The 26787-nt window shown below is 34.8% G+C and overlaps 1 protein-coding gene and 1 long non-coding RNA gene across 3 annotated transcripts; both read left to right on the plus strand.

Annotated features, from left to right (window-relative positions):
- Positions 1-2226: 2226 nt before the first annotated feature.
- LOC127838559 (uncharacterized) lies at positions 2227-3894 on the plus strand. The gene is made up of 3 exons (XR_008029860.1): positions 2227-2497; positions 2808-2959; positions 3239-3894. It is a non-coding gene; the product is annotated as an uncharacterized LOC127838559 (long non-coding RNA).
- A 7142-nt stretch (positions 3895-11036) lies between these two features.
- LOC127839288 (uncharacterized) lies at positions 11037-14643 on the plus strand. 2 transcript variants are annotated; one of them, XR_008030272.1, is made up of 4 exons: positions 11037-11066; positions 12304-12412; positions 13565-13719; positions 14337-14643. XR_008030272.1 is itself a non-coding variant. In XM_052367564.1 (4 exons), exons 1-4 carry the CDS (start codon positions 11138-11140, stop codon positions 14468-14470), a joined length of 441 nt encoding a protein of 146 aa, XP_052223524.1. In that variant the 5' UTR covers positions 11078-11137; the 3' UTR covers positions 14471-14643. The 2 variants fall into 2 exon arrangements, 1 of the variants encoding a protein (XP_052223524.1); XM_052367564.1 differs by lacking the exon at positions 11037-11066 and adding an exon at positions 11078-11180.
- Positions 14644-26787: the final 12144 nt, after the last annotated feature.

Genomic DNA, 26787 nt, shown 5'->3' on the forward strand with positions numbered 1-26787 from the left:
CCATTTATTTTATCGGTTTCACGTGGACAAATATACATACCAATATGGTTTTCTTGGAAGTCGTTAACCTCGAAAAATTTTACTGTCATGCAAAAGCCGCAGTCCAACATTTAAAGTTTGTTTCAACTCTCATTTTAAACAATCTAATTCAAGGCCAAAGCTGCATGATATATATGAGGACATCATCAAGCGACTGTTGGCAACAGGAATATATCCAGCTAAATTTGAGTACGTTGACAAGTTGACAGGAACTTCTCGGACATGTTTGAATTTAGTATAATTACTTTTTAATCATTTTAAAAATGGAAGTTCCATGTAAGAAAACTCGAATTTAACACAATCTTGTACAACAGCAACGGTATATTGTATAGATGCTGACATCATAAAATTAGGGTTTGCAAGGAAAAATATCCAGCTAATAAGAGAACGCTGATAGCGGGACGGGAGCTTCTCGGATATGTTAATGTTGAATTACTTTAAATAATTTAAAACGTCAAATGTAAGAAATATATTTGGTATACGGTAAGACATCAAACTATGTGAGTTAAAATAACTTTCATATTTGAAATTAATGATTAGAGGAAAGTTGTGTATTACACAATATTATGTTTTCAAAATCGACATAAAATTTCAATTTAATTTGGTAAAAGCGAACGCATTCGTGTTTGTTTTATTAAATAAGCGAGCACTGACGCATTGTATGAAGTCGATCCAATTTTGCGGAAAAAATGCGTCTTATAGCGTACATAATAGCGTTGCGCATTTAAACTATTAATATGCTCGTGACTGGCCGAGTGATATAAACTTTAATAGCCTCGTAATCGCATAAATATAATGGTGATAACAAAACCAATAGGCAAAGCAAAAGTACGAAGTATTTATATGAGTTTGAATTATCTTACTTGAAAATCAAATTTGAAATTGAAGAAAACACAACCAGTCTTAAAGCGTGCTTGTTGCCTTTAGTGCATCTACAATATTGGGTAAACATTGAATTCAGATGATACTGTAACCAAGAACAATGTTTGGTCAATGTATGTTTGAAATGAGTGACATATCTGAAAATAAAAAAAACTGTGTTGCAACATTGAAAGGAAACATTATGCGTATACCTTCCCTTAAAATATTGGTACCAAAGTAAATCTGATAAAATATGTCATTACTTTCAATTCAAATTTAAGATTTAAAAGTGTTATGATACAATGGTTGATCAATTCGGCCTTTTAGCATCGTATGTCAGTTATCATGTACTTACAAAGTAATGAAAATCTGGCTAAGATAGCGTTTTATTTTTTTATATTGAGCGAGATTATAACTGTCATTATGAAGAGATAACATTTCGAATTAATGCTGTGATATCTGCCTGAGTCTTAATCGCCGCTACACTTGGAATCCGGAGGCAAAAAGAAAATTAACGAAAATAGTTTGGTCAAACTACATACCCTATTTTTTGGTGATGCTAGTCGCAACAAAAAGTTTGTTATTTTCCTGAACGAAATGAGATAGAATGAATATATTTCCTTTCATCAACTTCCTTCTTTTGGTTTATGTGTGTAGATTAACCGTAACGTGTACCTGTTGTACCAGCTAGTAGCATATCTGAACATAATAGGACAGACCACCTATGTGTTATCTAGGACGTTTTCAAGACGCATCTAAATCAGTTTGTTGTTGTTTTTTTTTGTTTTTTTTAAGTTTCGAATTCTCCTTCTGCTTTTGCTTTAGAGCACATATTTTGTCATCGTAACGTTATCTTCCAATTGATATGGTTTTCAATCACTCACATATCACCTTCAGATAAGAGTTGGGCAAATTATGCAAACTAGCGTGATCACAAGTAGCGAAATAGTCATCGTCAATCGACATGCATTCTTCTTTACTGATCGTGTGTCTTTGCTGCTGCTTTGGTAATAGAGGGAAATCAGCAACAAACAATTATTATAACAAATGTAATATTTTTGTGTTCTCATAGGCAGTGGAATAAAAAAGAAAGTTCAGTGGGACAGATTTTTATTTCAATTACAGCGCTGGATAACTCGTTGACACTTTTAAAATACTCAATATCAAAAAAATAAAAAAAATAACATTATTGCTGGTGTTGTCACATTTAATATGGTCACCGTATAGGGAGCTAATTTACAGATTTTACCTTTCATGTAAAAAATGAGTGTCTCCGTTGCCATGAATGATATAACACATCAAAACGCCAGAACTAAACAACACCCTCTCTTAAAATGTTTTTTTTATTTCCGCTACTATAGCATGGTGTACTATATATGTAAGGTTGTTATGATTCCACAACCGAAATAGCGTTATTGTCGCATGTTTTAAACTTGTTTCACGTCATGCTTTGTCTATTTAAATGAAGACTAGCGGAGGCGTCTTCTTATTGTAATGATGGCACCATCTGCTACAGCGGAACCAACTGCTGTCGAGATTCTATCAATTCTAACTCCTACTACTGCTGTGAAAACGTGACATCCGCACCAGAATCATGGTACGTTTTTAGATTAAGTTGTCACTATAATTGACGCTACGTCGGTCAAAACGTTCTACTAGTATTGACATAAAAATGTATCATATTAAAAAATAAGCTTAAGTTTTAACCAAAATGGTCGTATCGATATCCGATCGATTAAGCTTTTGTCTACATGGTCATGAATCGCATTAAAAAAATGAAAACAACTAAATAAAGAACACTAAAGTAATGTATTTGTGTAGTTTAAGAATATCTATATAGCGTCTATCGTGTTTTTGGTTGACGTCGGATGGTTGTTTTCAACACCAATTTACATTTATCGATTCAGGAGTACTGGAGGCATAGCAGGCGGAGTCGGCGGTCTGACGATATTGTTTATTTTTATTGGCGCGTACTGTCGTACACGATATCATATTCGTGCGGTAGTGGTACGGAAAGCCGCTGCGAACCCTAGCATCGCCGTCATATCTAACACGCAAGGTATGTGCACATGGTGATCGTGTATTACCATTTATACGTTCACATTTTACTTGTCCGAGTTAATGCTTAGCCGAATAAAACTAAATCGCAACTTTAGTATCACAAAGTCCTTGTTTCTCTTTATTGCATATTCGGCTTGCCCCTCGCAATTCTTAGGTGATGTTTTACATGAGATATGCGATGATTATCATTGCCAGTATATGGACTGTTTGTGTGTTCAACCCAGTAAATTTGTTCTACAATTGCAAATGCTTATTGTAAACAGTAATGGTTTTATAGAGATGTCAAGTATGATGCCTCAACCGATGCCATACGTCCCGTATCCAGGGCCGCCCGCTCCGTATGCCGGGCAACCTGGTCCGTATCCCGGGCAACCTGGTCCGTATCCCGGGCAGCACGCCCAATATCCAGAACAACCAGGCGCAAACCAACAATCCCCGCCTCAGTATTCACCTACGTAACGCGTCTGCAGGTGCGAGAGTCAGGAAAGTAGACGATAATATTGTGCAATGGCGCTACAATGCAGGATCACAATGTTAGTGATATGTCGTACACACTTGGGAATATGGTCTTGTTTAAATGACGTTTATGTTAAATAAACATATGTAATAACTAAACAGGAAAACTTAGTGGACGGTACTGTCATGCTTTATTGTCAAGTTATGTGTATCAAACATGTTCCTTTCTTGATGTTACTTTTACTTGATTGCGTTCATTCATTCCAAAGTTCCACCACTATGTTAACATTTGTATAAACAGTTTATGTTGTACGTTATACATTCATGAACAGGCATTTACAAGATAGTATGTTAGTGTTGGTAGATGTTGAAATACCAAAAAGGTTGTACGGGTTTATATTTAGCATGTGTTGTGTAATGGTATATTTAAAAATTAAACAAATGCCTCTGTCTGATTTGAGGTGCTTCTGTGCGAAATATGTTTTCGTTTGAGTTACTAAAGTAGAATGGGCATTATGCTTTTTTGAATGTACCGTTACTATATCATGTATAACCGTACATTAAGCCTGGTACCTTGGTCGTACCGACATGACACACCAGTTGTGATCTTCGATACTCGCGTTTTTGTTTTATTTTTGTCATGGTGCAAACATTACTTGTGTAATTAAGTAAGGCCTATTTCAAACACGACCACAACAGGCCGGTGTTCTTTGATAACCCATCGAATATACTGCAGTATCTGTTACCATTTATTTTATCAATTTTACGATATTGATATAACGTTATGGTTTTCGTGGTAGTCGTTTTATATGTCATTTAAAAGCCGCAGTCCAAAATAAAAAGTTTGTGTCAACTCGCACTTTAAAACAATCTGGTACAAGGCCAAAGTTGAATGGTATGTATGCTGAGGGGCATGATAAAGATAATTGTTCAAGGGGGAAATATCCATTTAAATATGAGATGGTTAAAATATGTTAATGATATGTTTATGTTAAATTACCTAAAATATTTTTAAAAGTCAAATGTAAGAAATATATTTTGTAAATGGTAATACATCAAACGACGAGAGCGTTAACTTAGTTTCATAAGAATATTTAATAAATTGAAGCATTTGTTTCAATATAAAATAACAAGTTATTTGAAAAAGAAGTTGATCTGTTTTGTCATTTTTACAATAGGAAACTTATTTACCTCATTGACATAATGAAATAGTGGCTATACAAGCCATCGTGAAGTCTTTCTTTTGAGATTTTCTGACTCCATGATAATCTTTTGTAAATTAATGTAGTGATAAGATACAAAGTTATACACAATCATATGTTTTCAAAAACGCCATAACTTTTTTGGAGGATTGAAGTGCTGTATCAAGTGGAACTTTTGTGATATATAACTTAAGGACCACGTGATAGCATAATTAGGGTGATCACAAATAGACAAAGCCAAAGTACGAAGTATTTGTAATAAGTTTGAACCATCTTACTTCAAAAAGACAATTTTTTAATTGCATAAATCACTTCTGATATGAAGTCATGCTGTTTTGCCTTTAAATTTATACAATATTATGTAAACCTAAAATATGAGCGAAACAGAAACCAAGCACAATGATTGGTCAATGTATGTTTGTATGTTTAAAATGAGTGACAAACCTGATTATGTGTAGACGTGTGTGGTAGAAATTAGTGTTTTGAACATTCACAACGTTTGAACAATTAACTTTGTTCCCAAAACAGAAAATGTGTGTTTTACAACAACTTATAAATAATGTCGCATAGAATCAAGAAGAAATAACTGCTCACGTCCTTATAATGATCCGCTATCAAAAAAGAGCAAATCAACAACAAAAAATGATTACTTGTTCACAACCGTGTTTATACACAATAACCTTGTTTTATTTATTAACGTGGAAGCCAACGAAACGACAAAAGTGGAGACAGAATCAATCTACGTTTTATAACTTTTTTTTGTGCAGTTTATTCTGTTTGCAAAAGTTTATTTTTAACTTTTTGATTCATTTTAGCATAGTTTGCAGTATGCCATTTTATTTTATGCTTTCCGGTGGTTTATAGAGAAATATCAGTGAAATAAAAGTGGTATTTCACTGTTTCAAACAGTGAAACATAACAGTGAAAAATATCGTTATTTTTCACTGTTTCAGTTAGATACTGGAACTACTTCCCCAATAACCCCATGGTGAGCCTCAATTGCAATTTTCATTCAAGGGAGACTAGTCTACTTGAACCTGAAACACACATTTACCTCCCTTAAACATAATTATTTCGTCTGCTGCTTAACTCTTTAACAACAATGGATGAATTGGAAAACAATGAAATAAATCTTCTTTTCTCAAATATCTTTGACTTTGATGACTTTTTTAATGAAATGAATGAACAAGATGATGACAGCGCTTCAAAATCACAAGAAATAACACCAGCAGCACCAACAGCAGGAGCAGCAACATCAGCCCCACCACCACTGGTAACAGCATCAACACAGGAAGAAAAAGAACAAAACCCAACATCAACACCAACAAGGAATTTCAGATCTGTAAGTGTGGATAGCTTTCTGCTTGAAAACGAAAATTTAAATACAAAAAAGAAAACCGACAATGACATCAGACTTTTCAAAACTTTCCTATAAAGTCACAAAAATGAGGCAAGAAATATTGAAAATATACCTCCTCATGAATTGAACCCTCTGGTCTGCGAGTTTTTGTTGGGTGTGACTAAAAAGATGGATCAGAGTATGAACCCACATCTTTGAGGGCATTTTTAAGCTCAATCGACAGGCATTTAAGGCACATGAACTACAAGCACTCTTTGATAAATGACCCTGAATTTGCCAAAGTGAGGGAAGTATTAAAAAGTAAACAAAAAGCTCTGAAAAAAGAAGGTTATGGAAATAAACCGCATCAAGCCCAGGCATTAACAAATGAACATATTGAAGCTATGTACGCAGCTAAAACTCTGGGAGAATCAAGCCCAAGAGCTCTATTACACTCACTGTGGCTTATATGTACAACCCATTTTGGGATGAGAACCGGCAAGGAAATTCACACCCTATGCTGGGGTGATGTCAGCCTTGGAATCGATTTTGAAATTGGTGAAGAATTCATCACCTTCGACACTGAGCGTCAGACAAAAACCCGTACTGGTGAAAATCCTAGGGATATAAGGTGATTTTCCTACTTTAATATATTTGTACACAAATCTGAATTGATAATTTTTTATTTATATAAAAACTGTTTATAAAATATTTAAATGGAATTTTTCCTTAGTAAAAATAATACAAACATGGAGGATATTTGTTGGTTAAGGTAGAATATCGATTTTATTTCACGAGTGATCATAGAAATTATTATTTTTACAAGTGGCGAAGCCACAATTGAAAATATATATTTTCTATTATCACAAGTGAATTTATAGACCTTTTTTTACAATATAATTCTTATTTGTATTATTAATATACAGTAGACTTCACTTTTGGTGGAATAGTATTTCATTTAAACAAAACATTTAATGCAACACACATTTTAACTATTTATAGGAAAGTCAAGCCACGGGCATATGCAGTTCCCGAACAACCTGACAGAGATCCGGTGCATCTCTACAAGCAGAAGACAGCCCCTTCTTCTTAACTCCTGGCAACAAGACACAGCAATGCTGGTTCAGGAAGTCTGCCATGGGAATAAACAAGCTATACAGCATAATGACCGAGATGAAAACAGATGCTGGTATTCAAGAGCCAAGAATCACCCCATACAGGTCAAAACCCCATATTATATACACTACTTTCATAACAAGACTAAAATATATAATAAAAATCACTTACCTCCCATTTATTAAATAGGTGTTGTTTGTCCAATTTACATGCTACAACACTCAAAATTTTAATTCATAAAATCTCCTGTACTCTACTAGTACTATTCCTCTACTTTCCGGTTCCATTACATCCAGTACTTGACAGACCACCATGTATTTATTGAAGTGTTTCAAGAGCACACAAAACAATTACAACTTATATCTTATGTAATATGTCATGTGTACCGTTGAATATTGATTTTATTTTTACCATAGAAATAAACTTTTTTCAGTGCAAGAAAGCACTTGATTCAGAAGCTGAATGACGAGAATGTTCCTGCTCATCAAATAATACAGATTTCAGGGCACAGAAATATTAACAGCTTAAATAATTACAGCAGTTTGAACAAGGAACAGGCAAAAAATATTTCAAAAATACTTTCTCATTCAAACCAGTCAGTTGAAAAGCACAACCGCACAGCCACTGCCACTGCGTCAGCCACATCAAGTGATTTTCCGATGGCCCGAGGATTTTTTGTCAACTCACATTTCCAGGGCAATGTAACATTTAATTTTCACAACTCTGAATCTTACATGGGCCTTTCCCAGACACAGAACGTAGTCAATCACCAGAGGCAATCTCCATCCCGTACACCGGCGGTAACCGCAGATTCCCCTGTACAGCGACACTACAAGCGAATCCGTCTTATTGCAGAGAGTGACAGTGATTGATATCGAAACCATTTAGCACAAAAACACTGTTGAAATATGTTTGCGTTCCTAGTTTAATCCAGTTATGTGTTATTAATCCAGTAAGTCGTAAAAGTGTTGTTCAACATGGCGAGCACTTTCATAACTTTGAGATCAGTTGAATACACAAATTACTACGCCAGTATATGCAACACTATTAATTTCATTATAATTTAAATTAAACTATTGTTTGTAATAATATTGAATGTATAAAGTATGAAAAAGATATATGTTGAATAAAACATTGAATTTAATAGTAATACACTTTTTACAGATGTGAACTATTTTCTTGTGTAGTAAGTTCTTTGTGCGTTCTAAAAATTGAGGCACCCCACGGGGAAACTTAATGAGGCAAATTCGGAAAATTAACAAAACTACAAAAATAAGCATAAAATAAAAAGAAAATTTGTTGGTTTCGGTAGCATATCGAATTTAATTCACTCGTGTTCATAGAAAAAAATATTTTCACTCGTGGCTACGCCACTCGTGAAAATATAAATTTCTATGATCACTCGTGAATTAAATTCGATATGCTACCGAAACCAACAAATATCCTCTATTAACTTTATAGAATTGAGCATGCGAAATATAAACATTTATCAACACAAATAATATATTGTACACAATAGAGTAAATCGACATTTATTCTCTATTATAAATCGTGTTGTTTATTATTTATATGATAATTTGGGAATAACAAAAAACAACAGTATCCACTAAATAACAAAAGTTTATTTAATGCTTTCCGGTAGTTTATAGAGAATTATCATGGAATTTAAACTAATAATTTCACTGTTTCAAACAATGAAAATTACCTGTGAAAATTATCGAACATTTTCACTGTTTACTGTGAAATGACGTCATTATTTTGACGAAATGACGTCATTATCCCAACGACATTCTTTAGTTAGACTCCGTAACAATTGATATAAACTGTGAAAAGAGCATAAAATAAAAAGAAAATTTGTTGGATTCGGTGGAATATCGATTTTAATTCACTCGTCATCATAGAAAAAATATATTTTCACTCGTGGCTTCGCCACAAGTAAAAATATTAATTTCTATGATCACTCGTGAATTAAAATCGATAATCCACCGAATCCAACAAATATCCTCTATGTCATTTGACCTTATACTATGAGAAATTCGGAAATATAGTATTGAGATTTATCCTTATTTTTGTAACTTTGCTGTTTGTGTTAAATTGTTAGTACGCTGAATATGTAATCGAAAAAAAGGTAATTAACTTCTGTTTTATTCGCACATATACATTACCTACATTTCAGGTATACTGGAACACATAATCAAACATGAAAACAAAAAATATATGAGTCGTGCTCTGAGAAAACTGGTCATAATGCATGTGCGTAAAGTGTCGTCCTAGATTAACCTGTGCAGTCCGCACAGGCTAATCCGGGAAGACACTTTCCGCCTAAACTGGATTTTCGATCAGAAGAGACTTCATTTAAACGAAAAAATTCATAAAAGCGGAAATTGTCGTCCCTGATTAGCCTGTGCGGACTGCACAGGCTAATCTGGGATGACAATTTACGCACAAGTATTATGCCCAGTTTTCTCAGAACGCGACACATGTATGAATATGTTTATTATATCTCCACACGTATATTCTAAGATATAAGTAACACTACATCAGATCACACTATATTTGTCCTCACATGACGTACTATATATTTAACATGTGTTTTTCTTACGGTTAAAATATATGGTGTTTGAGTATTTTATTACGACGCAGTTTTCTTTTCACACTTTCCAATCATACATTTACAGCTCCTTTTGAAACAACAAAATCTTAACACGAAATAAAACAAAACCGAAGTCAGAGAAGGTTATCCAAGGCAAACGAGCACATGCAAATAGCCTGTTGTGGCGTTTAAGGGACTCTATCCCGACAGGATGACAGCGCCCTGACCTTGATATCCTTCGAGATGGAAAGTTTAACGTTTACAGAAATTGCATAATGTTTGTACGGGAACGCTAACCTATAAATCCCATTACTTAAAATGGTTTGTATGTTAAAAACTGAAAAATTTTAAAAACATCAATTTTCATCAGTAAATCTGATGAGAAATTAAAACAAACACAAACAATAATTTTACTATGTAAACTATATTAGTGCACGAAATGCAATATGAAAATAATTGTTAAATATATAATACAGCCTTGAGTGTAAACAAATCTATTGATTTGGAGCTTAGTGTTTGGAACTGTTGTATCCGCTCAACATGTGTGTTTCAGATACGACAGCTGCACGCTAAAACTCTTTCAGCTTCGTTGCTTAACTCAACCCCACTATAATTAATTTGGCCAATGCAGTTCTAGAATCTATATATCAGATACGATAGCTTCACGCACAACACTTGGTTAGCATCGTTGCAAATCTTATTGAAATCGTCAATAATTTTAATTACCTCGGAATAGTTATGTCAAGCACTGGCGCATTTATACTTAATAAGCCAAAGCGCTTAGGGCGATGAACTAATTATTTACTGTTTTAAAATCGATGAATGTACTTGTTAAAATCATGTTGTTTTTTTTACAAATATATGAATTCTTGTGAGAATGTATAATGTAAGAGAAAGCTCTTTCTGTTGTAACAAAGTTAAGTGAATGTTTAAAATCTGTAATTGTTTATGAAAATAAATGCAATTAGATATTGTATACAAAATTTCCGGTGTGGGGAAAACAATATCTCTCTCATAAATCTACATATTATCGACTCTAAGTTAAAATGCTTTAATACATGCATTAGCTAGACGTCTCAATACATTTTTTTATTTAATACACTTGGTCTTCTTCTATAACTATCAGGTATAGGTGTGTTTTTTTCTGAAATCATTATATAATCACCATATTGATCAAACCATTGATTTAAACCTCTCGTTTAATTGAACAAGCGATGGCTTGCGCACAATCGTTTTTACTGAATTTGAAATGCACCATCTGTTTAAATGATAGAGGCTGATAATCACATTAATTATTAAACTGATACATTAAAGTTATGTATCATTCATGTATTGTTAATGTTATCTATTCAGTATCTTTGGTATCATTGCGTTGCGTTCCGGTTTGGATGACATACGTGTATCAAACTTTATAATCATTTTATTTATCAAAGTTATTGACCAGTAGTGGATTTGTCCTCGTTAATAAACATGCATTCTTCACTTTTAATCGTGTTTCTTTGCTGCTGTTTTGGTAATAGTGGAACAATTAAAATAATTCATAAGAATGAAATACCAAAAAATAGCATTATATCATTTTTAGGTGTTTGTGATTGGCATAACATGGATCAGTGTGTGCTGTTGTTTGGAATTAAGGATCAAATCTCAATGAAATCATAGTTTTTTACAAATCATGTCAAAAATAGTTTTTCCTTTGTCACATTAGTAGTGTTAATATTACGAATGGATTAAAACATGATAAACAGTGAGGATTACAGACGAATATGATGTCATAAGATATCAAATTTTTGTTGGACTAAACGTTTTACCGAAATGATGTAAAAAAACAAAACGGTTACGTATGAAGAATAGGAGTTTAATTTTACACTTGTAAAATATGATTTGTAAATTGAACCGCTTGTAATATTGTTGTGCAATATATAGATAGATTATAAATAATTGATGAATGATTCATATTAAGTTTGTTATGCGATGAACAGATGAGGGCGTAGTTTTGCAAATACTCAAAACGAGGACGTGATTAATTAGTACGCAAATATTTGTCGTGTTCTGAGAAAACTGGGCATAATGCTTGTGCGTTAATTATCATCCCATATTAGCCTGTGCAGTCCGCACAGGCTAATCAGGGACGACAATTTCTGCTTTTATGGAATGTTTCGTTTAAATGATGTCTCTTCTAAGTGCAAATCCAGTTTAGGCGGAAAGTGTCGTCCCTGAATGGCCTGTGCGGACTGCACAGGCTAATCTGGAAAGACTTTTTACTTACATTCATTATGTCCAGTTTTCTCAGAACACGACATATATTTCATGCCGGGCATGCTATACTTTTTCAAGCATTCACCTCATATTCTATGTATTTTATTATTCCCTCTTTAATCAGACTGAATATAGGACAAACACATGTATGTATATAATCACTGGTTTCCCAGTTTGAGCGCTGGATTATTGTTGTAAATTACAAACGCCATTGTATGGTATGACTTCACATAGAAATTGTAAGTGTTATTAACATATCAATCGAATACACTTGCGCTAAAATAGCGCTATAATTAGGCTAAATATAAGACAATGATTTGTTATACGATCTACTCGGCTGTCGATATAGGATGAAACATTTACCACTTGTTTATTTCTAGTTAGACTGACACTGACCTCTGACTACTGTGGGGATGGATACTACTGCTACAGCGGAACATACTGCTGTACATACACATATAGCCCAAATAGCTACTACTGCTGTGGGATGTAAGTACATGTTTCTATCGATTTTTTTTTTGATTTTTTTTTTTTGCATTTTGTACCTTAATTCACGTGGCATTAACTCAATGAATGACGTGCCAAGATATCTCATTGCCAGTAAGGCTCATTGTATTGACCCAACACTCGAGTTTGTATATTTTGTTAATTTGTACGAAATATGGAAGACGGTCCTCATATTTTAAAAGGGTTTCAATAATAAGGGAAGAAAGGAAGCTGCCGTTCGATTAAACTAAATCCTAAAATCTATAGCGCTTATTAAAATATGTGTCACGTTCCGATAAAACTGGGCATAATGCATGTGCGTAAAGTGTCGTCCCAGGTTAGCCTGTGCAGGCTGATCAGGGACGACACTTTCCGCCTAAATTGGATTTTTGCTAAATAGAGACTTCATTTAAACGAAAAATGTCATGAAAGCGGAACTGCGCAGGCTAATCTGGGACGACACTTTACGCACATGCATAATGCCCAGTTTTCTCTGAACGCAACACATAGGAGCAGAAGTATGATTTCCTTAGTCGTAAAAAAGACACGATGGTTAAATACATATTACTGAGTTTAACTGTTTTTACCCTTAAAAGAACGTAGCTACACCTTTTGGTGTAAAAAATACACTTAATTACAAAAAAAACATCCTTTCTCGTTTATAATTAATTGCCATATATTGTGTTTGCAATTTATCAGTCGATCGATCATTTATACCATAACTGTATTTCAGTTAATTTCGGACAATTTAGTTAAATGACACACTTGCAGTGTCGAGATTAATTAACATGTCTAATATTGTTTTACTTATGTCTCTATATACACTTTTAAATGGGGCCCCTTTGATAACTCGCTTCAATGGCATTCTTGTATGTAATTGAGCCTTGCTCTGTGAAAACGAGGTTTAATTCATGTACGTAAATTGTCGTTAAACATTAGCATATGCAGTTCGCACAGGCTAATCAGGAACGACACTTTCCGCCTAGACTGGATTTTGGTTTAGAAGAGACGTCCTCAAAAAACAAACAAAATCCATAAAAGCGTAAAGTGCCGTTTTTGATTAGCCTGTGCGGACTGCACAGGCTAATCTGGGACACACTTTACGCACATGCATCAAACCCCCTTATCTCAGTGCGCGGCCCAATTAAATTACAGTGGATCCGGTGGAATAGCAGGAGTTGTGGTGAGTTCGATAGTATTAATCATCGTTATCGTCGTCATCGTGTTGTGCTGTCGTCGATATCGTCAGCCTACGTTCGTTCGGACTGGAGTGGTCAGCCCAGGAGTGACTGTGATAGCCAGTGGTCAACGTTAGTATTGTACTTTATTCAAATTTATTATTGAAACGTGCTCGAGTCCGTTTTCTGGGTAAAACAAGTACTTAGTGTGTTTGGGGAGATGAAACGAACGCTCCTAGAGTGGGGATCGCACCCGTGAGCTCTCGGTCGCTATGCGGACACCATATCCACTACGTCACAGCGACCTACCTGTACTTTAAGCCCATTAATTGTAAGCTCGAACGCATTTTCACGTGTGGCTTTAGAGTCACGCTACAGTTCTTTTTTCTGTTGACCAATGAAGAGATGGCGTTGAAGGAGATCTTGAGCATGTTACATGAGAGGATATCAAGTCTGTAGCATCCGGATCTAAAGACGGACATCATATTAATAACTCCACCTTCATTTTTTATTTGTTTTACACAAATTGCGAACATCTTCGAAATACCGCCATGTAACACACAAACTTAACTATGATTTATGAAAGCAAATTCAGTCGTGCATGTTTTCTAATATCATTCAATACAATATAAGTACAAAGCCTGTCTAAAAGTACAATGAGCTCTCCAGGATTTGCTTGTAGAGAAGACGACAAAAACAATTCACAATATAGTAACATTTGAACTTTGATTTTATTATTTCTATCAAAGAGATGGGAAGTTTCCCTCAGTCAGCTCCCTACGGCCAGTACCCCGGGCAACCCACCCAGTATCCCGGGCAACCAGCCCCATATCCAGGGCAACCAGGTTTCTACCCACAACCTCAGCCACAGTACACACAGTAAAGAGTATTCGCAAGGTCGAAAACTCGAGCGTCAGGAAAAACATATGGTAAAACGGAGTTGTGGAAATGATCGTGAAATTTAAAGAATGTTTAATGACACTGACTGTGTGCTGAATTATAATGTAACCATGGTGTTAACGACGCATAAGTATATGATTCTATCAACCGTAAAAAGTTGAAAAATTGAAACTAATCAATTTTATGTTAATTAAATTTGTTAAATTAAAAGGACCAAAGTCAGCGAACTTAATCTATAACATATAAAATAGTTATAACTAGCACATTAATTTTGTTGATGCATGCGATTTTTTTTACTTCCTATTATTTAAAACTGTTGATTTCTAAAATTGTATTCAGTAATTTTTTGTGTTCTTGTTCTTGTTATCATTTGTGTTATTTGATTCAAATATATCAATTAAAATAATTAAACCTTGTTCTATATTCTGTGATTGTGTTTATGATAGACAAGCATATAAGAAATCCAAGTAAAGAACTCTTTAGAGAAATGAGATTGTTAGAACGTGAGAAAAAGTAGCATTTTGTGCGCTTCTGTTCTTCTTCAACGTCGGTGTTTTTACCAGTACATCTTTCAGTAATATTTTTCTTATTCTTGTTTTATTATTTTGTATCAGTCGTCTAGTGTACCATGCCAGTGTACCATGCCAATAAATTTCGTTATTAATTTTTATTCCCTAAGCGGCTGTCTAATAAGTTTAGTTTGGTCATCTATGGACCTTACAAGCCAATTGCTTATCATCTATGCGCGTCTTTATATTAAATCGTCAGTCGGTATTTCCTTATTGTTATCTTATGGTTCCTTCGATGCGCTTGCAAACACCATGGACTTATTTGCATATATACTTCTGCCCTCTTGTCCTATTCTGCTGTCAGACGCGTGTCTCTTGCACAACGGTTACATCATATCCATGTGAGAGCATGGAACGACAACTCTGCTGCTGGGAATATGCAGGTAACACATGCCCAATTCATTTCCTTCTTTGTTATATATAGAATTTGCAATCTTTGATCTCAAATTTCACCATGACCGAGCGATAAGCGTATATACAACTATACATGACTGGAAAGGTGGTTTCATAAGCTTACAAAAAAAATGCATTTGAAAAAATTCTATACGGCGTTACTCAAAATAATTACCTTAGAACATATGAACCGGTTTTGACAGCTACCGGCACTGCCATTTAAAGGCAAAAACCATGCCCTACTATTGAGGCTGGCAACCACTAACATACAAAGAAATGCACAAATCAGGCCTTTTTGCCCTGTGACTTACACATGTACCTTTAAACTGATACCTAAACTCTTCATTTCAAATACATTTTTAAAATATTATGCACCAGGACCTGCATCATATGTACTTAGTAGCAAACTGACTGCATGTAACCCCCCAAATTCCACTTCCGTTTAGGATTATGTAACCTATAAGGGAACCCAACCCCTTCAAATTTGAATTAAAGGCACTTTTTCCATAGGTATAATCTGTTTTAAAAAAGATCACAAAGTTCCAGTACCATGACACACAGATTTATTCATTAAAGTTGACGTTGAAAGCGTCACGCGTAACAGCGTTTCGCGTCAGGAATTAAGGCAGAAAAAGCCGGCCTTGGTTACATCATACATGCAGCACTTAGACTCCATACAAGGCATCACTTTCGATTCTAATAGCAAAGCAGATGTAATATATGACTTAATAAGTGAAAACAAATCATCAATGGCATTATATGTGCATCATAGCAGGTTTTGAACAAGATTAGAACAAACTTTTTATATATTTTTTGGCACATTTTAGGTAAAATCCATGTAGAAGCAGCATTTCTGATGTCATTTGACCCAACAAAAGGGCTTGCTTGCATGGGAAAACAACACACTTTACTTCCCGACTCAAAAAAGTCATCGTCAGACATGAGCTTTAAGTTTTCTGTCACACCTGGACCTATGATTCCTTGGCTCGAGTTCCGTCTCGGACAGGCTCCGGAAAGTGTCAGTCTGGCCCGGGTGCTCAATTCCGTGTAATCTGAGAAAACAAAAAGTTGTTTTGTGCACATTTACCCATTACGGTGCCAACTAATGTAAGTGAGATACAATTAGAGTAAGCTTTCAATAGTCTGTGTTGCTTTATTTGCTGTAAATGGATAAGTCATCACGCCGGCATCACATTGTCGGGCACACTGGCAAAGTTATCGCCACAAAATGTGGTTTCAGAGCTGCAGTAATTGTAAAAAAAAAAAATTTCCTAATTTTGGTGACAAAAGTGTGCCATGATATCAAAGAAATCATTTTACAATAGATTGCATTGAAAATAACAGCGTACTAACCTGCAAAGACACCAATCCTCTCGACACGAATGGGCGAGTGTTGAGGGCCGTCTCCGGATCAGTCATACTGTGCAGTTTTTGATGGCGTGTCACTTCAGCCGGACTTGTTAACCAATTGGACAGCAGTTAAGGCAGAGCTATAGACCAATTTCGACACCACCTAAAAATGCACATTTAGGTTTACGTATAATATTGAGGTCACTTACATACAGATTCCCTGCTGTTTTTCACGCACGGTCTATCACAACAACATCGTTCCAAGAAAGAAAGCATAATAATATTATCATGTTTGTGTTTTCAGCTGTATACTTGATTTAACTTGAACTCAGCAAGATATCCAAACAGGAAAAATAAGGCAAAGTAGTGTTATTCTGAGTAGATCTGCCTGGCGGGGTTGAATGCGAAGGCAGATAGCAGTGTCGGTCCAAAATTGCTTGCATGAAAAAAACAATACACATTACATTAAAATAGTAAAAGGCTAAAAGTAAACAATAGCAATAAATACAGATGAAATAAAGACATGAATTAGGTTCATTATTGAGATTGATGCAAATTAATGTCAAAATGTCACTGAAAAACAATACCGAGTGTTTACGTAGTCTTAGAATATGTCTCCGGAACAGGTTTCGGTGTGATTTTCCAGCATTTACCCCCCCTTAGGACCCCAAGTGCAACAGCCCAATTGCAAACAGTCCTTAATTGGGTCAAAATGACATCTGGCAGTTATGTTTTGCAATACAGAGAGTATTTGATGGTCAATTGTCAACATTCTGAAAGACGACTAACTTGGTCGGAAGTTCTCAAAGGTTACACATGCCCAATTCATTTCCTTCTTTCTTATATATAGAATTTGAAATCTTTGATCTCAAATTTCAACATGACCGAGCGATAAGCCAATATATAACTATACATGACTCGAAAGGTGGTTTCATAAGCTTACAAAAAAACTGCATTTGAAAAAATTCTGTACGTCGTAACTCAAAATAATTACCTTAGAACATATGAACCGGTTTTGGCAGCTACCGGCACTGCCATTTGAGGGCAAAAACCATGCCCTACTATTGAGGCTGGCAACCACTAACATACGAAGAAATGCACAAATCAGGCCTTTTGCCCTGTGACCTACACATGTTCCTTTAAACTGATACCTAAACTCTTCATTTCAAATACATTTCGAAAATCTTATGCACCAGGACCTGCATCATATGTACTTAGTAGCAAACTGACTGCATGTAACCCCCCAAATTCCACTTCCGTTTAGGATTATGTAACCTGTATAATGACTTCGTTTTTTGCACCACTTATACGGTGCGAAGCGAATATTGACAAGTACCATGTATTGGTGATGATGTCGCACTTGAACACAAATACTGACATTTATATGACTCACATAATCAAAGATACACAAATAAAAACAAATGAACATGACAATATTAAAAGCCACATGATGGATACACATTCATCATGGTTAGTTTTCTAATTAGAGTGCATATAGTATCATTGTAATGTACGAAGTTATACAATTTGACCTCAGATGGAGAGAAGAAAAGATTGTGTTGGATCCACCAGAATACAACTACATCACCTACAGGTATGTCCCGCTATCGATGATCACGTGCCTACCCTACGGGATCACAGACGCTTTCTCTTTCTTTGCCACCTTCGAGGACAGCCGCTTCCGAGTATAAGTACGCCGGCGACATGCTTTTCCTTTCGGATGTCTCGGTGTCTGCACAGGTGTCCATAGACATAATGAACTTTTGTTTTTTTCGACAAGCAGATACCAAATACTGTAACTAATTGGAATCAGGGTTTCTAAGTTACACAACATGTAATAGGCACACAAAACGCATTCGTTATTTTAATATAAACGTTTATAACGTGTACCTTAACTATTTTAACCTTTTTAACAGGTGTACATTAAAGACTCGATATCTCGATGAAAAGTCATTAAAACAAAACAAAAATATGTATACACTATAATAAAAAAAGAAAAAAAAGTAGGGATGTCAACGAATATCCGAATATCCGAATATTCGGTCCCGGACCGAATATTCGGATACTATTTTCCGAATCGAATATTCGGAAGAAAAAAATCAAATAACATCGAGTAATTTCAAAGACTTTGTATTCGTGAAATTTGCTTCAAACATTGTAAAAAAGTTGTTCCTCGTGTCATAATGTTTAGTCCGGATAATTCGTCGCTATGGTGATGACAGTATACCGATCATAAATCCCGCTAATTGCCTAACAAAGACAGTCACTTGTGTCAAAATTATGATAGGTTCAAATCGCATCGGCAATCAAAACACCGACCTGCACTTGATGCAATGACTCGAATTACATTTTAAATTATCAAAGATTAAATGAGTAAAGGAAAAGCCGACTTGGTGTAAAAAAACAAATTAGACCGTATGGCAATTTAAACACCGACCCGTCTTGATCTAATAACTCGAATTACATTTAACATGATCAACGATTAAATAAGTAACGGAACCTCTAATGAGTATTTGCGTATCGTATGGTCCAAACTTTAATTAATTTCTCAATATTGAATCAGGTATTATATTTAAAGAAATGATTTTGGTATTTCGCCCTCATTTAATTGAAAATATTATCATTGCTACACGCATAAAGTAAATCTCTGTCCAATCAAAATGCCACCTACACCTTCCGCTGCTTGGAAGTATTTCACGAGATCATCCGATAAGAAGTCGGCAACGTGTAACTTGTGTGGAGTTAATCTTACGTACATCCAGGCCGGTACGACGTCCAATCTTCTCAATCATATTAATAACAAACATCCATCTTCTGCATCTTCGAATGATGCTGGGGACTCTAAGAAACAGTCGTCAATGTCATCATTTTTGAGTACTCCTAAGAAAGTGTGTTTCCGAAAGTGAACGGCTTACATGTGCTATTGCGGAGATATAGACTCTCCAGTGATCTGGTCGACGCAATCGTGTTTTTAAATAAGAACAATGTTCATGTGCCCAGTGACGCCGATCCGAGTGACTTTTAAATGTGGCAACGATGTTTTATTTGCATGTGTTCGCTATGTAAATAATACGTTTAAGTTCAGTTTAAATTATTTATAGATCTAACTGTTTTGTCATGTAATTATTTTGTCGTCATGTAAATATTATGTTTCTCGTTCTATTGTTGATGTACAATATTAAAGCACGTGTTCGCTATGTAAATACTACGTTTAAGTCCAGCTTAAATTATTTATAGATCTAACTGTTTTGTTATGTAATTGTTTTGTCGTCATGTAAATATTATGTTTCTCGTTCTATTGTTGATGTACAATATTAAAAGTTTAAAAACAGTTTTCGTCATTCAATTTTAACAATTTGCGACGGCAATGCTGTGTCAATATTTAGTCACTTCCGGGGAACTTCCGGTAAAAACGAAAGTAGAATTCATGGAGTAATGGTACGGTAAACAAAGTTGATTTTTTCTAACAGATGTTGACCGAATATCCGAATATTCGTTCGGAAGGATGATCGAATATCCGAATACCAATATCGGTATTCGTTGCCATCCCTAAAAAAAAGAGATATCGAATCTTTAATGAACCCCATCCTTGATTGTACCAAAGATGGCAGCTTCCAAGTCCATATTAAGCCATCTTGCTATTTTACTATAAATATCGTGGCCTAAACGTATTTGATACGTAGTATACGTTATTCCATGTCTGATATGGCTTATTTTCAGAACTTAGTAATAATTTAATAGCTTTTTTAGCAAAGTACTACAGAAAAACTTACCTGCGGTCACGCTGGCCTAAACTTTATATTGCCACTCTAATGAAGTTACAGGATCAAAACGTATTAGTGTTATGCAAACTTGTTACCTTGTGAATTGAAATGTGTCTGAGTTGGTGTCTGAAGCTATAGGGTATCATGCCCGCTTCGAGGTTATATGTACAGTCTGTCCTCTATCCTGCTTATGTGAAACGAGTACTGAAAAGAGACCAATGCAACACTAAGATTTCAATAAAAAATATTCTTGATAATACTTACATGGGACGAAAAATGCTACTTATGCCAGAATTTTTTAATAAAATGATTTTCGGACCCGCCGACTCCAATTTTTGACAAAACCAAAAAAAAAAAATTTTTTTTTTCGGATGCCAAAAGGTGGCTTTTAAACACGAAACGCTTGCGGGTTTTAGAAAAAGTTCAAATGAGTTATAAATCATCATAATAAACTCATTTTTAATTACCCACATTAATACGCGAACCTCCTTCATCGTGAACATGTGCTGGAATTTACCAACAGCCACGCCATCATTGTTTGTGCAAGAAGTTGATGAACGCTACAACGCTTTCATCAGCAAAGGCTGCTAATTTCCCAATAATTATGCAACCGTCAAATAAAATCCTGAATGCAATCGCTTTGTAAGTAAATATTTTATTATTTCTTTACAATTTTATAAAATTGATAGTATTAAAATGACTAAAAATATTATGAAAGCAATCAGAAAAGAACGATTTTAATTTAACAGGTGCTCGAAATGCGAAACCCATTTAAGCCTTTCAACTTTAAACATTCCATATTTTACGCACAAATACGGTCATATTTTAGAGAATACAATTGTATGTGTTGTTTAATGTAGTTTTAGTGACGAATTTGTGCATATAATATGTGTTTTTTCGTTATTTTCAATGGGTACGAAACTTTGGTTTTGTTCCGAACTGGTTCGTACCAAAAGTTCAAAAATCGCAAAATGAACAGTTTCTAAAACGATTTTAAACCACGAATGTCCAAATAAAATAGTCAAGTTTATGGGGGTTATTATCGGATTAACAGCTCCTTTATGACATTGAACTATGAATTATGTTATCCTGGGATAAACTGTCACGATGATCAATAATTATAACGATTATTAGGGACGCTATTTCTTTAATCAATACCATGACAAAAACACATGTTAACTTGTTTCAACAGGCATTTGTGTTTAACAGTTCCATTATTAAAATGTTCTGGGAACGATATATTTTTATTAAGATACCAACTATTTCTGAAATCAAAAGTAGGTCCTTCACTCGATGTACTATATTTTGGATATGTTAAAATTCGGACATATATAAAGATAGTGACATTTATGTGTTGATTTGTTGTATATAGTTTGTACAAATATGTTTTGTGTTATATTAGACAACAAGAATGGATGGTTGCAATTATCCCGGGTCTTTCTGTCAAGAAATAGATGTGAAAAAATATTCATTTAACTGAACCTGGAAATCAACCACCCCAACTAACAAAAAACCTTTTAACAAAAGTTGTTGTTTTAGAATTTGTGAAATTTGATAATGAACAGAAGTTGATGTATATCATGTCCAAATGACCAAATGTATAAACTGTTTAACAATTTGAATTGAGATGCTTTATTTAGACCAATAGATATTTTTAAAATTCAAACTAATTTAAAAACTGCAAATCAAGACCTACAGTCTGATTATGATCATTTTGCACATCAACATGTTTGAAAAAAATCACTGTGGTTGCTCAGTAAAAAGAACTTCATACCATAACATTTTTAAAATGAGTGCATATTTGGTCTTTTTTTTCCGTCCTCCTACCCAATACTTTAAGAAAAAAAATCCGAAAATCATTTTAATAAAAAATGTTGGCCTAAGCATAAAATAAAAAGAACACTTGATGGATTTGGTGGAATATCAATTTTAATTCACTCGTGATCATAGAAAAATTATATGTTCATATATATATATATATATATATCTTTTTCTATGATCGCAGGTAACTTATACCCGTGAGGTCTGCAAATGTGTAAATGTGTAGCTTCTACTGTCACTTAAGGATGTGTTTATAGTGTGTTTTGTAACCATTTCTACCATTCTGGCAGGGAGTTGAGGTAAAAGGAACGATTGTTGTTGTTGTTTTTTCAAAATGTATCTATTTAATTCTAGCCACTTCTGCCACTTCACGGCGTTTCAAACCATCGTTTTTATGAAAACAAACTTTCCTTTTAAATAAAATTAAACAAAATACGAACGTGAGAAATGAAGCCGCGCTTTAAAGAGAGAGATCTGATCGTCATATTTTTATTTCAATTACTTTGAAGCAAAACGTGTATAGCTCCTGTCACGGATTATGGCGTATCAAGCGACGTGTGGTTTCAACTACATAACGAAGAGTTATGAATAGTAAATTATCATATTTTTATAATACATTTACATTAAGTCTTATGACCAGGGTTGCGATAGAATTTACATAGTTTACTTGCATACATTAATTTAAACGTTAATGTTTATGTAGTGTCATTTTAATATTCAGAGTTGCTCATGCGTTGGCGTTTAGTTATTTAACGATTTAAAGTGGTTTTGGAAATTTATCTTTGCATCTCTATGATATATAGATTTATATAGATATAGTTTTCACAAAATTAAATCTCCAAAGCCCCTTCGCCAGCTTCGTAATTTATATTCATGTATTATTCATAGGAGCCAAACAAAATGCTTCTTTCATTATATGAACGCCATTACATTCAGATTATAATACAACGTGATAAAAAATTTAACTGTAAATGTAGTTCTATATTGGCGGCTATATATATTTTTTTTTAAATTTAACCCGATTAATTTTTAACAATTGTGAAAATTTGCATAATAAATATGCACCAGTTATTGGTCTATGTTGCACAATTGCTGTAGGTTTTTATTAATATTTAAAAGTGGCCTAAACTGTATTTAACAACATTAACAACAACATCAGCAATAAAACTAGATATAAACCAGTTGAACGTTCTAACGTATATTACTTATAGCATTATATTTATTAATGTAAGCATTATGAGTATGAATTACATGACTTTCTCGGATAGGCGTGGTTATCATTTTAGCAAAGATCATACAATTAAAGTGAAACATGAGCTGTGCTCGAGAAATATACATGTAATCATGTTTTACTCGAGAAAACTAAGTTCTTTGATATACTCTTTTCAAACTACATCCGATCTGACGCTTCTATAACATCCGGCTTACAGCGACAAATCTTTGAGTGGATGTTAGGATTTTATTGACGATGCTGCTTCAGCGAAGCAGCTCGTCTAAGTTATCATACCATGAAACAATTCTTCACAATGGCGACCTATGTAAGAGACCGAGCCAGTCCGATTGAGATTTTTTAATCGGCATACCTTGCTGGTTATCATTGATTACATTTTCCTAGCAGAGTTGTCGTTCGTGCCTAAACATACAACAATGTCCGCGCCCATGAGGGAATGTTGACGCTCGTGTCAAAATTTTCTTACAGACAAAATCGGCTTGTTGGGCTATTTATAAACTGTCATTTAGGATTTTTAAGTTATTTATTCACTAAATCTCCGCATATTACAACAATGGATGGAATTCGAAGGCTATATTCTATGTGAATTAAGGACTTTCTGGATCTTGACAGCTTGACACTTCAAAACTGGCATACTGGTATTTTTAGTTATCAATTTAAGTCACATTTTGCTTTATAAATTGTATTCGAGCATTTTGCGACTGATCGAATGACTATGATACCCGATATCAACATATCATAGGGGATTTGCAGATCACCAAGCTGTCCTGAAATTCAACATTGATTACAAACTTTAAATGGTTTGTACTCTTTCTTCTTTCTAGTTCAGTACTTTATATCATTTTAAGGTTAAATGAACTGTGTCACAGTCAAAGAGACATTAAGGCGATTGTGGCCAGTTTGGATCCGATCAGCCTGCGGTCGCTTGAAAGCTGTTTGCTTAAAAGCGGTTTTCTGACAATAACAAATAGTTTAATTTGATACTGATTGGACTGCGCTTTTCCTGTGACCTGGCTCAAATAATAGAATTGTCATTTATCATATGATTTTATTTCGAACATTAATCAAGTGTTTTTTTCTGGTCCCTTGGGATCAATGACTCCATCACTTTCCTGTTGAGAATTGAATACTGCTTAAGGCGATGCAAGGGGGCGTGAGAGATGTTGCACCTTCCATTATCGCTCTATTTGTCATTGTCGGCTCGGGTACTACTTACATGTACCCCGGGTACTCTAAGTATACCTACATGTCAACCCGTGTACGGTAAATATACTAAAACGTACCCGGGAAATTTAACGCTAAATCGGTCGTTGTCGGCTACCTTTTTATTTATTATATATTCACATTTATGACGATTTTCTGTAAAATGGCCTCTACATTTTCGGAACACATACTCAAGAAGCATATTGATAAAGTGTTTTTTAAAGAGAAGTTTGTTTAAGATAATCGGTTGTGCGTTTTAAGATATCGGATTTTGGGCGTTAATACAACTTGGGTACAGTCTAATATCGACCGAGTACGATTACGTATATTTACCGTACCCGGGGTACACGTAAGTATACTTAAGAGTACCCGGGGTACTCTTAAGTAGCACCGAGTCGGCAATATTTGACTTAATTTTTGTTTTGGTTGCTCTCGAGGGATCGAAAATTTGTAGATTCTTCCTAAAAGCCTGGTGGTGGGGTGTCGACTTTTATTGCAGGAGGTTGCGCTGCGGGTTTGATCCCCAGAAGCGACATTGAAAACTAGCCAACTTTGTTATCTAAACGGCGCCTAAACCTGACATCCTAAGATAATGTGAATTTTTTCTCACCTGATTGTCATCAGTTAAATTATATGAAACCTCACAGCAGTAGTAAACAATTGGACAATAATTAATAAACGCATCTTTCATTTGTCTTTGATACTTTGATTTTGAGATGGCCTCAATTTAAATATGTGACTTTTACTTACCAACACTCTTGTAACAAAGCTAAAGTTTAAATGTACCATTGAAGATCACCTAAATCCAGATTTGCTATTATAGAAGTGTGGAAAGTTTTAAAGGTGTAACAATTAAGCAAAAACGGGACATTACCGAGAGGCAACAACTGATCTATGTCTGTTTTAAAACAAGGAAAATCAGTGCCTGATTTAGATTTCCTTACATAGTTCAATAAAAACTAATTTCTGAAGCCTGGTAACAGTTTAACGTTAATGTTCCCAATGTGTCAGACCAGGGCCTTGATTTTGAAATCTAGGACATGCATGGTCAAGTCTTCATGAAATTAGGACAAAAAATTGTATTTTAAGTCCTTAATTGACCTGGCTATAGTTCTCAGATTATTATAAGCTCAATCAGTATATTTATATCATTATCTATGCTTTGTGTATTGTAAACATATACACAATCATGCAGTTACAGGATAGCAATAAAAAATAACAAAGCCACCCATACTATAATGGTCATTGACAAAGCCTATGGTAAAACTGTGAGCACATTGAGTGTAATCGCCCACTCGTGCCAGCAGAAAAACACGTTGAGTCAAGAAGAACATAGACATTGCAGTGGTTCAACCACTAATACAGTCCACAATATCACAGCTGGAATAGTTGACTGAAAATGATGACCCCTACATGACCATATTAAATTCTGCAATTACTGAGAATCACTCGGAAATCAAGAACCACCGAATTTCTATGACCAAGAACAAGGCGATACACTTCAAGTCCATCAGAGCAGAATTCATCCAGCAGGTGATATCTCAACTACACAGGAGGTTTCCTGAACATGAAACATCAGTCATAAGAGCATTGGCAATTCTTGACATGAGAGGCATTACGTTTGTAGAAAAAGACAAACTACTTGCTCGTGGCAAGGAAGAAATTCAGATTTTGTGTGAGAAATATGGTCAAGAGGGGTCTCAGTGTGTCCCCTATGTTGATGAGGCAGAGGTGAAAATGGAGTGGGAGACACTGAAGCACCTGGTTATTCAGCAGAAGTATCCTACAGACAATATCTACACTCTTTGGAAAATACTCCACACCCACCACAAGCACTTAGTTCCAAATATGTTGACACTGGCTGAGTTGGCCCTCATTGTTTCTCTACAAACAGCAGATTGTGAGAGAGGTTTTTCCATCTCAAAACGACATCAAAACCTCTGATAGGAACAGGCTGTCGGCAGATAGA

Source organism: Dreissena polymorpha, chromosome 7, assembly GCF_020536995.1.
Source record: "Dreissena polymorpha isolate Duluth1 chromosome 7, UMN_Dpol_1.0, whole genome shotgun sequence".
In the NCBI taxonomy this organism is placed as follows: Eukaryota; Metazoa; Mollusca; class Bivalvia; order Myida; family Dreissenidae; genus Dreissena; species Dreissena polymorpha.

Excerpts from the sequence above, each read along its gene's own strand:
- LOC127839288 (XM_052367564.1), top strand. The coding sequence starts at position 11,138 with ATGCATTCTTCACTTTTAATCGTGTTTCTTTGCTGCTGTTTTG. Across the intron at positions 11,181-12,303 it reads GTTTCTTTGCTGCTGTTTTG|TTAGACTGACACTGACCTCT; the intron begins GTAATAGTGGAA and ends GTTTATTTCTAG. Across the intron at positions 12,413-13,564 it reads AGCTACTACTGCTGTGGGAT|TGGATCCGGTGGAATAGCAG; the intron begins GTAAGTACATGT and ends ATTAAATTACAG.